The 13,549-nt window shown below is 38.4% G+C and overlaps 1 protein-coding gene across 2 annotated transcripts; it reads right to left on the bottom strand.

Moving 5' to 3' along the window:
- Positions 1 to 2,617: 2,617 nt before the first annotated feature.
- On the bottom strand, positions 2,618 to 13,188 carry LOC124641010 (septin-interacting protein 1). 2 transcript variants are annotated; one of them, XM_047179016.1, is made up of 12 exons: positions 12,909 to 13,188; positions 12,465 to 12,608; positions 11,953 to 12,152; positions 11,445 to 11,564; positions 10,995 to 11,164; positions 10,402 to 10,585; positions 9,774 to 9,977; positions 9,192 to 9,409; positions 5,756 to 6,249; positions 5,071 to 5,289; positions 3,456 to 3,619; positions 2,618 to 3,047 (listed from the first exon to the last, which is right to left on the bottom strand). In XM_047179016.1, exons 1-12 carry the CDS (start codon positions 13,012 to 13,014, stop codon positions 2,649 to 2,651), a joined length of 2,622 nt encoding a protein of 873 aa, XP_047034972.1. In that variant the 5' UTR covers positions 13,015 to 13,188; the 3' UTR covers positions 2,618 to 2,648. The 2 variants fall into 2 exon arrangements, with proteins under 2 accessions (XP_047034972.1, XP_047034973.1); XM_047179017.1 differs by having other exon boundaries at positions 6,053 to 6,249.
- Between the last annotated feature and the right edge of the window lie 361 nt (positions 13,189 to 13,549).

The following is a 13,549-nucleotide window of genomic DNA, read 5'->3' as shown; positions in this document are numbered from 1 at the left end:
GCCTTTCTTCATTTTTTGGGAAGCTATAACAATAGTACAACAGTTTTAAAATCCATCACCCATATTTTGACTCGTTACAAGAATTCATGGGCACCCTAGTTGTTTGGTTTACGAAAATGTTATTATTAGCTAACCTGTGGAATGATATATTGCAACCACCATAGGATTCACTTTTGCAAGTAGAAACGCAACACTTTTTCACCATTTTAATAGTTTAAATTGATTTAATACAAAAAAAAATAAACAAAATTTTAAATGCTGATTACGCGCCAAGAATGTTCAGGGTTACCGCTAGAAAATAAAAAAAAGCAAAATAAAAATTTATGTTGTTTATGTTTTAATAATAAATACGAATAAATTAATGCGATTGTTATTAATTTGTTGACTTACAATTGTTAAAATCAGATAAAAATATAAGTGATTCAATTGTTTTTGGGAAGACAAAACTTTTGATCACAACATTTTTTTATGCTGGCAAGGTGTTAGAAAGAGACAAACAGCCTCCGTTCGAACTATCCCTCTCGGCTCGGATTTGCCTCTGTGTATTATGCAACCAATTTAGTACCTTATTGCGTTGGAATAGAGTTCATTATCGTAAATATATATTTTGAGCGTGCGCAATCTACTCTGTCAATTAATGTCGCCTTAAAACTGGAAACAGGGCAGTAACTAATAATATTTTAAAGAAATTCTACTCTTTGTTGATTGAAATACATCCTTTATTTACTTGTCACTAGCCTTGAGCACCCAGTCTTACTTGACATCTGCTTACTTCTTCATATAACCGCGTTTAAGGCCAATTTACATAAGATATTATCTATTTACAAGCCACGACGCTACTGCGTCAAACTTTGTATTGCATTGTACTTACCACTAATATTGTTACTAACTACCTCAATAATAACTGTTTCTAATAACAAAAGTAAGGAAATTGTATTGTCTAGGTTTCCTATTGACACTCATTTTTGTAGTGCTGGTATCCAGCAGTACCTACCAGTACCTACCAAGGTATTTTTCATAACAATTGGTTGGTCTCAGATAATATAGATTACCTAAACGCCAATATCTTACAATTAATGAATACTAATATTTCCACACTTCATCGTGTGTCAGAAGGAACCTAAAAACATTTAACATTTCGAGAATATAGCCGCTTTTCCCAGTATTTTTACTATACTACTTATGTATTAAATATACTTAACTGAACTAATATTTTAACCGTAACTTAATGCCATTGATTGCCAGAACAAAATAACCTTATTAGCTTAAATGTAGATTTTATGTAGTTGTTATTTTTGTTAATATTTTTCAAAATTTTATCGAATATCATAGAATCTAGATGTAGTAACAGTAGTTTGTAGTTTTACAGATCCATGGACTGATGTTTATAAATACAGTTTTATTTTTTCATCGTTATGGGGGCTACCGTTTTTTGCTTCACCAGATGGCGCAACTGTAACGTGAGGTCCTAAACTACGGCAATCTAAGTTGGTATTATGAGCGCCAAAACTTATATCAACATTAGATGATTATATTAAATCATATTTATTTATTACAATAGAACTATAGTGTGAACGTATTGGCGAGACCACAGTGTTGAGCAGTGCCGTTTTGCTCGAAAAAGAAAGGCGGACATAAGTTTCCGAAAGATAAAAGTGTGTCAAAGCAGTGACATTTATAGATCCCTAATCTGTATTTGCCATAATTAAACTAAAGTATTGTTATATATTCGCAATATTAATTTAATTAGAAATATAAACCCGCGTGCGTGAATAAACAGTGATATTTGACGTTTCGAAGACCTCTCGCTACACAAGCGCCTCTAGCGGCGATTTCATACGCGGTAGCCCCCATTGCGTTAAAATTTTGGAGAAATTTAAACGATATGTATACTTATGAGTGAAGTAATAATTTTATGAAAGGTCCATGTATTTGTGTAGAAAGTAGTTTGTAGAGTAGAAAGCATGCACGCATGTACTTGTGTTGTTTGCACGTTGTTGTTGTTATTAAATCTTGTCGAAAAATTAACTTTTTTATTTTTATTCGTAGGACCTAATATTCACAATTTTATTATATTGACTCCTTATAATTCCGGCCTACCTACGAGCCATGTTACTGGCAAATGACTACCAAAATGTTAATATGTATCAGTAGGTAATCATCATAGGAATCGGAATTCCAACAGCGAGTTTTCCATTCAATCCACACGTTAACTTACACCATGGATCATTGTATCAGCGTTAGTAACAAAAACCGACACCCAGTGTCGTATAAACAAACTAGAAAGCGGAACTTGTCAGCAAGCCAACGATACAATGCCAATAAACGCAGCGGAAGATCAATTCAATGACCTTTGCAATAGGTGTCAAAATCGTGCCAACTCGGGCGAGACCTTGATTTCATTTGTTTGAGGAAATAAAACTCAAATATAGAAGGGGCTGACTGAAGAAACGATGGATGGATTGTGTGAAAGTCGACATGGTTAGAAATGAGAATGTTACCTGTGAGATGACGGCAGATAGAAGAGTATAGAAGAAGTAAAGATGTTGTGCCGACTTCAAATCAAATTGCGATGAGGGCAGGGCAGGAGGATGACGAAGGAAATAAAACCCAAAAATAAACCTAAATAATTTTTATTTCTCAAATACTTAATCTTCGACCATACTTAGAAGTTTATCCATGCTAATGGGGCTGAAAGTCCTGCCACTATCATTAGAATACATGATCACATTTCTTATTACATAACACTGCAATTCTCCTATCTTGTACAACGGTCTTCCTTCCCTGGTTTTACCGGCAATAGGTACGAAGGTAATGCCTTTTTCGATGCACCTCGTTTCGAGTAGTTCTGAGAAGGATTTCGCTTGGGTTGCTGAGGCAATGACGTCAGCGATTCTAGAAGTTTCCTTAGGCTCGGGCATAGTGAAGCGGGGCGGAGGAGGTGGTTCGACGGACTCTAAGTCAGCGCTTCGGTTCATCATGTCCAATGCTTTGCGGAAGGCGTCACGCACCGCTGGTTCTTTTAGCACTTCTTCGGGAAACATTTTCTGGTGAAGAAATATATAAAGTTAAAAAAACTTATCTTGTTTTATTTTATCTTATTATTTAAAATAACAGGGCTGAATTAATCACACAGAGAGAGAAAAAAGTCGCTTTCATTGAAGTTTATTTTTTTTAAGTCATTCTTTTATGTTGCATCACGAGCTATTCTACCCGACATGCCTTACATCACACAATATGTAAGTATAGAACAGCACCTACCTACAATCTGACAAACTTCAATAGATTTTCAACCTTGTCACAGAAGTGGAAGGTCAATAGTCAACTGGTAAAATTAATTTCATAGATTCGGGAAGGTTGACCTACTGCCGCCTATATGCACTCAGTTAATGCAAAAAAGTATTTTTTTAATTTCCTTTGGACAACTTTTCCCACCATATCATTGTCATATCTACCTTAAAATCAGTATAAGAGTTGAGCACGGTAGCGTGTGGCGGGTTGGTGTTGAGCCAGGCCGCCAGCGCCGCCAGCCAGCGCGGCAGCAGCGCCCGCGCCGCCAGCGCCGCCACCGTGCTCGCGCCCAGCAGCTCCAGCCACTCCACGCACCACAGCCACGCCGCTGGAACAAGCAAATGAAGATGATGTTCTCCCAATACAGGTCTAGTCTATGCTTAACGGGAGACTGCAATCACAATCTTTATGAACTAAAGTCAAAGCGTTTATTCGCGTTCATGACGAATATAGGATACAAAAAACTTTTTTACAAAAAAATTAAACCGACTTCCCAAAACACTAAAAAGCAAAAAAAAATCTATTTTTAGGTGCATCGGCCTAGAAGTCGGTGTCTAATGGATGTTACTAAGTTAATTTTGCCACCGACTTCTAGGCCGATGCACCTAAAAATAGATTTTTTTTTGCTTTTTAGTGTTTTGGGAAGTCGGTTTAATTTTTTTGTAAAAAAGTTTTTTATTTAAAGCTTTTCAGTGATACGAATAGTTGTCACTATCCATACAAGTGAGAAGTTCTCATCAATACAAAGAATATAAGTCCAAATACGAGGTATTTTACATATTCAGTTGTCGAGTTCCCTCGACTTACTTTCTCTGGTCTCCATCATCAGGTCAGCTCCAAACCTTCACTGTTGCAAAGGTCTTGTCAATACAAATAATTTAAGCCCAAACACGAGGTAGTTCACATATTCAGTTGTCGAGTTCCCTCGACCCTCTCTGGTTTCCATCATCAGATCAGCTCCAAATCTTCACAGTTGAATAGTGCTTTTAGGCGTACACCTGAGTGTCAAGTTTTTACCCTATGTATGCCTACAACTTTCGAAGGTTGCCCTCGATTTCTCAGGGTTTCCATCATCAGATCCTGACCTGATGACTATGGGACCACCTCGGGAGTATATCCTATCAAACAAAAAAAGAATCATCAAAATCGATTAATAACTGGCGGAGTAATCGCGTAACAAACATACAAAAAAAAAAAAAAAAAAAAAAAAAAAAATACGGTCGAATTGAGAACCTCCTTTTTTGAAGTCGGTTAAAAATAGAAGCAAATATATGTACATAGAAACAGAAAAACACAAAAAAACATGGTAATATAAGCTGCAAAATTATGATAGACTCGTCAGAATCCCACATTTTTGTATATCGCTGCTTATTTAATGCTATATTTCCAATCGATTGATGTTAAGTGTTATTGCAAGGGTCGGCTTACGAGGTGGGAGGTCTGAGAAGTTCCAGCTACTTTAAGCATAGCCACGCTATTCAAATAATAATGTTATATATCAGTAATATCACCATTGATTGATAGACATGTACAACGAAAATAAAAACTATGCAATCTGTAGGTAAACATAGTGCCATTCATAAAATTTGTTAAAATGGATCCAGATAAGCTCTACCCATTAAAGGCTTTTTCAAAGGGAACGTTGTGGTTTGATTCTTTTGAACAAATTTAACAATTCTTGAAGCAGAAGACTAGCTAAGTTTTCGAAAACAGATGAAACGGCATCTGGTCATAAGTTTAATAGCCCAGCTATTGTAACTGCTGTGTAACGGTACTTACTGTTCTCTCTGCCGACGAGCTCGAGCGGCGCGTGCTGCAAACAGTGGTCTAGCTTGGGCACGATGTGCTGGTGCAGCAGGGCCCCCAGCGCCGGGCCCCACGCGGCGGCCCACGCGCCCAGCACCCCGCGCGCTGACGAGTCCGCGGGGTGCCACGCTGACAGTGCCGCGGCGAGGCGGGACCGGATGAGGGGGTACACTGAACTGGCTAGTGCTTCACCTGTGACATACATACAATATTTTTATAAATTAAGTCCATAAATGATGATCGTATCATGTATAAAGTGCAAATGTCAACAACAAAACGATTATAGATTTTTTTAAATGTTTTGTGATCAAAATCAGGAAATACCTACAACAAATACCGATACCGAATTTGAGGAAAGCAGCACATATTTTTCATCACATATCTAGCACGTATTTACCCACCACAAGTCACGTACCAGTCTAACCAAGGGGTATTGGGTTGCCCGGGTAACTGGGTTGAGAAGGTAAAATAGGCAGTCGCTCCTCGTAAAACACTGGTACTCAGCCGAATGTGGTAAGGCTGGAAGCCGACCCCAACATAGTTGGTACTTCAATTTGGCTTCACTAAAAATTACTCGCCTGCCTATATATGTACTGTATATCAATGATTGGTAAAGTTTACTTGGAATGAAGATACTGATTTTTCAGTATTATCGGACCTGCGATGTCATGCCAGGGCAGCACCCAGGTGTGCAGCGGCAGGGTGTCGTGGGTGGGGTCCCAGGCGCGGACGGCGGCAGAGAGTTCAACAGTTATACCTGCGATGTCATGCCAGGGCAGCACCCAGGTGTGCAGCGGCAGGGTGTCGTGGGTGGGGTCCCAGGCGCGGACGGCGGCAGAGAGTTCAACAGTTATACCTGCGATGTCATGCCAGGGCAGCACCCAGGTGTGCAGCGGCAGGGTGTCGTGGGTGGGGTCCCAGGCGCGGACGGCGGCAGAGAGTTCAACAGTTATACCTGCGATGTCATGCCAGGGCAGCACCCAGGTGTGCAGCGGCAGGGTGTCGTGGGTGGGGTCCCAGGCGCGGACGGCGGCCAGCAGGCGCGGCAGCACGGCGCGGGCCACGCCGGCGCCCGACACCCAGCCCGGGCAGGCCGGCTGCCACAGAGTCACTGCCTGAAGCATCTTGGTTGGGGAGCGGGGGTTCCATGATCTGAGGAAAGAAATACAAATTTAAGATCGCTTTTGGTTTGGTAGAAAAATAATTTCCAATAAATACTAGCATTACCCGCAATTTTACCAGGGGAACTTTACTAGCATAGGGAGTCCATCTGGACTCCCTGGTGATGGTCCCTGGTGGTGGTGGTCCATACCCTTTCCGAGATCGATCGGAAAGGGTATTTTTAGTCTTTGATATCTGAGTGCAAAAGCCCATTATCCTCTAGAGCGGCAAAGTAAATTGAATTTAGAACGTCATGTGGACTGAGTTTGTGAATTCGGCTATGTTCCGAAATTAAACTCAGTATACTGGCCAGAGTTCGTAAGCTCACAAATCAACGCCTTTGTACGGAGTGCCTAAGGAGACACCGTGTTGTTATTGACGTATCTATAGGTATATAAATATGGGCGAAATATGAAACAAACAATACAACATAGTTTTGTCTCACTCTTTCTAAGCAGATAAGTGTATTTGAAAACAGGGACAACAATATTTTTGTGGTTGCGTAAAATGGTGACATTTACTTTTGATATCCTCCTGTCTGTAGGTGCGTGCCATATCTGGCCATATCCGCCATTTAATTAACTACATGTCATGGTAGTTGTGCTGTCAAATAGGTGCTCTTCGGGACTTATTTTTGCTATTTTATAGAAAATCACTCGTGTTTACTTTTAAGACTTTACTATTTCAATAGTGAATTTATCAACGAGTATGCCTACGTGTTGTATCGTGAAGTGTGGTGCAAGTAAGCACAAAAATCAAGCTGGATTGTCTTTACACAGGCTAGTAACCAGTTTTTGCTAGATTCTACATAAACTAATTCACATTGGATAAAAAATATGTTACGGAAACATGAATTGATGGTGAAAGTACTTATATTTAAGTTTATTTCTGTATAAAAAGCTATATTTAGAAATAAATGTTGTTTACAATAACATGTCATATTGGCATAGTGCTGTACAGTTGTCATAACTGTATCGATATAATATCCACTTTTATAATTCAGCTTTTACTAATTTTAACAACAGAAGTTACTGTTCCCAATACACTGAGCCCTCAAAGTTGTGTATTATGTTGAATAGAACATCTCTATTTTGTTATTTACTTAGGTACTATCTTTTCATCGCGGTTTTAATCGCGTTCCGACGGATCTAATTCCCGTACCCGAACAGTAATAGCCTATGCCCACCGGGTAAAGTGTAGCTTCCCAACAGTGAAAGAATTTTTCAAATCGGTCAACTTGTTTCGGAGCCTATTCAATCCAAACAAATAATCAAAGTATAGATAAGTTCAAGTTTTGATGTTCTTCAATTAAAAAACATTTTTTGCAGGTTTCCTATACGAAATGATTTAAGGACAAAATGGTTAGAAGCTATCGGTGAGGAAAATATTAATCCCAGACATAAATATTGGTATGTTTAAATAAAACTACTTTTACGGATTTTATCGCGTTATATTAATATTATTTAATCCCGACGTTTCGGATCCTTTACAGCATCCATGGTCACGGGCAGACGGGCAGTCTGATCAGTCAGATGCTGTAAAAGTAGTTTTATTTAAATGTCTAATATTCGCGTAAGTGTCAGAAATCAATATATTGGTATGTCTGTTCGCTTCACTTTGAAGATAGTTGTTTTAATAGAACACTGGATGTGTTAAGATTACGTGACAACTCTGTTCCCACATTATTTTTGGTAAGTCTTAAGATAAGGTTTTTTTTTTTGTTAGACAAATCCTATGTAATTACATTATTAGTACAGTATATCTCTCCGTTCAATCGTTATTAAAGGAATATTCTTTTTTTCAGACACTCAAAGAAGGCCCCCAGGAGTCGTTGGTTTTACATGAAATTACTAACATCAGAAACCATAATGATACTGCCACATCAATTGATGTGTTCCCATTGCCATTATCCCATGAAAATATAAAACTGTTTAACTTAAAAGTTTTTTTACCGATTTTTTTACCCACCAGCTTGTACACATTATGGTATGCAGTAAAGTTATTGAGTACGATACGATTGAGTATTATTGTTATCAGTTAAGCTAATGTGATAGTTCTGTGACGAACGAATTAATTATACTCTGTTATATTTCTGCACCCAGTAAGACTCGTACGTACTCGTAACTAGAATACGATATCGATACTTGTTGAATCTTGTAGCGGTACAACCCTAGCAATGGCAGCCATTTTAGTTGCTACTGCAGGTTGTAGGTATGCACGTTTTTTTCGTAGGTATTTCCTGTCCCTATATTATCAATGGGAGTCAATGGGAGTCAATGGGAGTGCCACGGTGATACAAGTTGACGTATTGTACTGAGCACTAGCTTCGGAACACAGCCTGTCATCAACATTTTTGAATTTGGAAAACCTTTTTGGTACTTTTTTTCTTAATTCGCGTTGCGCGCGCTATTTTCCTTTTACGTCATATTGTTTAAAAAGTGAAAAACATATTCTATTCTACTAAAATGAGTGACTTTAGTGACGACGACGACATATATTTGACGCCGACAGAATTGGTTGAAACTGTCAATTATGCGCAAATTACCTTTCTCCCTCAACAATCACGCGAGAAGTATTTAAAACAATACGAAGTGTTTAATACATGGCGACTAGCTAAAGGTGCCAAAACATTTTCATAAAACGTTTTTCTTGCATATTTTATTGAATTATATGAGACCAAGAAATCAAGCACACTATGTAGTACTTACTCAATGCTAAAAGCAACGATTAAGATGAAAAAAGCTATTCATATCGAAACCTATACTAAGTTACTGGCATTTTAAACAGAGCCTCATCTGATCATCAACCAAAAAAATCTAAAGTTTTCACAGCATCCGAAACTCCGCCCCTTCACCATAGGTATACATATCACATATAATACGTTAGAGAAACATAACATGAGAAAAGAAATATAGAAATAAAAATTCACTTACTCAGCAGCAGCCGTCAACTGCGGTATATAATGTTGCCACAACAAACTATTATACGCCTCTTCAGTCAGCAGTTTCCTCCACTTCAGGAAGGTGGGTATGGGTTCATCAGGTACTTGCAACGGATCCCAGGCTGCTATCATCGAACTGAGTAAGGGACTCACGATGTTGCCAGCAATTGTGCCTAGGCCGAACATCTCGTATTCTAGGGGGTAGGATTCCTGTGAAGAAAGTAGTAATTAACCTGACGTCATGTTAACTATATTATTCGTGAACTATATTTTAATAATTTTGATACCTAATGAACGAGTATGAAGCTAACGTTCATAGCTAAATCGTAAAAGTCAAAATCGTATGCTACAGTGACCTCCAAGGTTCTAGTTATTTAAAGAAAAAAAAAAAAAACATTCGATTTTATGCAATTTTTAAATCCAACTTGATTTTTCAGAGGCTAACCACATTCTAGCGAGCTTGAGATTTATACTACTGTAGTTTAAGATGGATATATTATTATACAGAACTAACTATCCTGACTTCTCATATACCTAACGTTGTGATTAAACATTTATTTTGGCAATTACCCACCTTCAACTCAGCAAGCACATCATGCGCAGTCTCTAACGACACATCAGGTTTGTTCAACATCTCGACTCGCTGCAGAATGTCCTCAACCTTATTGATAACTTTATCTTGTTCCTGCAGCTTAATGTTGCAGTCTTCTAAGTCTCGCTCTATGACTACTATCTCGTCTTCCGCTGTTTGAAGCTCACGGGCGTTTTGGATTATGTCCTGTGAACAAGGAAAGTTGGATCTATAGGCATTTGAGTAGGCACTCAACAAACGGTGATAAATCTTGATAGGATTTTATATTTTTGGAGTTGTTGCATTTTTTGCGTGCAATGCATCGTAATATTCGCTCTTAAGGTCATAAATTTACAATCAGAGATTGCAAACCGGGCACGACCTGGCGCGGTACCCATTTAGACCTCAGCCAGGCCCGACCATTCATACCAGACCCGGTGACCGGGCCCCGTTGGTAATGAATGCTGCCGATTTGAGACATTACCGGGTTGCAATTTCTATTTACAATAAATTGACAGAAATAGTAAGTTTGAGTCCTTATGCAGTTTTCTTTGCATTATGACAAGAAATTGTGCCTCTTTCCTGAAGCAAGATTTTTTTTCAAAAGTCCATAATTTTTGTTTTTCACTACCTGCTCACAACACTCCACCATGAGCTGCAGATTATGCGCGAGCTGTGGCGCGGCGAAGTAGTGGCACTTGCGTCGCGGCTCGTGCTCGAAGCGCGGCGCCGCCGCCCGCAGCGCGTGGTAGCCGCTCAGCACGCGCTTCTCCTTGCCCGTCATGTCGATCACGGGTACCCGGGACAGCTCGTTGCTGGAAGGTCAATTGGACACTTAAAATTAATTAATTGGACATTTAAAATCAATTAATATGATCACATGCACGGACTCATGCTCAAAGTAAATAGTTTCGGAGCAACACTGAGTTTTACAAAAACTGTTGATTTTTTAATACTTGTGCTGTAATTAGCAAAAAAGCCCCATTTTACCACTTCCTAGTATTATGGACAGAAAGAAAAACGATGACGAACACACCCAGCAACACAAGTGTCTATTACAATTAAAACAGTGAAATCGAAACCCAAATTATTACTGAAAAAGTTCCCATCTCAAAAAGTATTTTTAAATATAAGGACGAAGACAGATTAAAAAAAGACAAGATTATAACACTGAAAAAGTAAAAACACCCCTATCTATCCCCTAATATAGTAAATCCTGTGTACCTGGTAATAGTATGCATCGTGGGTTTACCCTCTTGTATGACGTCGGCGGCGTCGCGGTAGAAGTAGCGCCCCTTGTGCGACTTCTTCCAGTTATAAGTCTTCTCTTTAGTGCCTTTCTCTTCTTCTTTCTCTTTCAGTTTGCGCAGCTCTTCTTCTTTTTTGGCTTTTTGCTGTAAGTTTGCAGGTTATATTTATAGAAGATCAATATTGGAATTTATTTTGTTAACTAATTCAGGGACAGCTTTCCTTCTGCGTGAAAAAATAATTATACAATAGACATAATAATATGAATGTTATTGTGTTTTTTCCAAATAATTAATAAATAAAATTATTAATTATTTCATTTCATTTCTCAGTAAAATAGCACAAATCAAATAGCAATATATTGTTAACATATTACAATAAGGTTTCTCTTAATTTAAAATTATTTCATTAAGGTATAATACTTACTGCTGCTTTCTCAGGTCCATAAGCCCCGATAGCACCCCTTCCTCTTCTGACAGTAGCCTCGACTGGTGCTGAGATACCCTGCAGATCTTTACCCAAACCCATGCCCGGTTGGTAACCCATCTGTAGATATAAAACAAGTAGGTAATTTAACATTCCATTCTTTAATGTTAGAGGACTTTGGTGAGAACATCATAAATAATTTAAGCAGTACAACAGAATTGTAATTGTGTTGTACTGATTAAATTATTAGTTACTGTCTCCACAATAGGAGAACAGAAGCCAATCAATGTCATTGATACTTAATGAGCTTGGAAGGCGTTGGGCCTTATTTGCATATACAAAATATTTAACACAAGAGGACAACATTATTTACTTCTCTAAGCTTAGAAGATTGTCTCCATTTGCCACAAAAATGGTTACATATGAAACATTATAACAGCATTATCTAGTCCATACATCTAATTGTTAAGACACAGTACCTACTGAATATAAATTACTCAGAACAAACCTTCAACAACAGCTTGGCACCAATACCCTTGGTGTGTTTCTCCCAAGTGCCCACATTGCCACCGAGGTTGACCGGCCGCATGCCTTGCCCCTGTCTCCTGATGCCAGCCGTCTCACTGGCATCCGGGGCATTCTGTTCCTCTTCATCAGAGCTGTCTGCAAACTTGGGGCGCGATGTCCCAGCTTCTGATGATTCTATTTCTGTGAATGATTGGTGGTATTTTATATTCTTCACACTGGTCATACTGGTCAACAATAAGTGTCAGTTATCACGCTTGCTTACTCAAGAAAGTTTTGCTTTGATAAGAATGAAGATTAATACTAGCCTGACCTGCAATCCAGGCAGTGCTTAACATCTAAGCTGTACCAAATTGAGATATGATTGGGTTTGTAAATAAGGGTGGAACCCTGGAGACTTAATTAAATACTCTAGATCTTGGTGCAGAAAGTAATTCCCTTTGATACTGGTAAAACACTGGCCAGTTATGTATAAAAATAAAATAGGTTGTTTACCTTTACTTTCTTCCTTTTTCTTTCCAGCCTGTTGTACTCCTCCGGCCACAAAGCCAATGGGTGCTGAGAAGTCTTTAGGCTTGCGAGATCTTTGCCTAATATTGTCTTCATTATCATCCTCATCACTGTCTTTGGCCCATACACCTGAATATAATAGGTAAATTTAGTTATCAATGCTGCATCATGTATCTGCTGATGTATATTAATGGAACAATCAATTTTTGATACGTAGTAATAAGTTTGATCATTTGATGACTTAGTAGTATAACATTATGCTATTTACCACCAAAATAATGAATAAATACCAATAGGAGTTGTTGAAATAACAGATCGTGAAAGGCAAAACATGTTTGTATCTCCCTTTGTATCTCCATGCTTTAATTAAACTTCTCCAAGGACTTATTTATGAAGAACATGTTTTAAATGTAAAGCAATGTACGTTACCGTATATCTGATGTTCCTTTTTGGCCCTCCTGTTTCTATTCGGATTAAATTCATTATCTAAATCATAATCGGTAATCTCGAAACGCATTACTTCGTCGTCCGACATTTTTGCACTATATGTAGCCCACTTAGATACTGATTATGTTTTTTACTGTTGTTTTTATACTATTAATTCGGTAATTCGCTTGCAATCCATTTAATATCACTTAAATCACCAAAACTCGAAAAGAAAACACGCTCCAATAGTTGCCATAGACATTATAACATTTTTGACAGTGACAGAAGCTTTTGTCATAGACACAGAATTGTAGGGAGGTAACCCTTAATCCACGTAACCCACGTACCCACGTAATCGACTATTCAACCCAAATTTTTAGGCGATTAATGTAATTTGTTCACGTTACGCTATTTCGAAGGTTATTATTTCGGACAAAAATCAACTTTTGCTGCAACTAACACTCACCAACATCTGGTTTTATATAAAACTTACTACAACAAGATGATAATATTACGAAGCTAAGACTGTTTGCTGGAACGCGCTAACCTCACGAAGTACTGGTCCGATTTGAAAAATTATTTTAGTGTAAGATAGCCCATTTATCGAGGAAAGCTATAGGCTTTTTATCTAAGTGCGTGCAGAT

Source organism: Helicoverpa zea, chromosome 21 (genome assembly GCF_022581195.2).
Source record: "Helicoverpa zea isolate HzStark_Cry1AcR chromosome 21, ilHelZeax1.1, whole genome shotgun sequence".
Classification (NCBI taxonomy): domain Eukaryota; kingdom Metazoa; phylum Arthropoda; class Insecta; order Lepidoptera; family Noctuidae; genus Helicoverpa; species Helicoverpa zea.
The sequence above is the reverse complement of the archived record's forward strand: the minus strand, read 5'-3'. Positions and strand labels throughout refer to the sequence as shown.

Excerpts from the sequence above, each read along its gene's own strand:
- LOC124641010 (XM_047179016.1), bottom strand. The coding sequence starts at position 13,014 with ATGTCGGACGACGAAGTAATGCGTTTCGAGATTACCGATTATGATTTA. Across the intron at positions 12,609-12,908 it reads AAAGGAACATCAGATATACG|GTGTATGGGCCAAAGACAGT; the intron begins GTAACGTACATT and ends TATTATATTCAG. Across the intron at positions 5,290-5,755 it reads GCCCTGGCATGACATCGCAG|GTGAAGCACTAGCCAGTTCA; the intron begins GTCCGATAATAC and ends TGTATGTCACAG.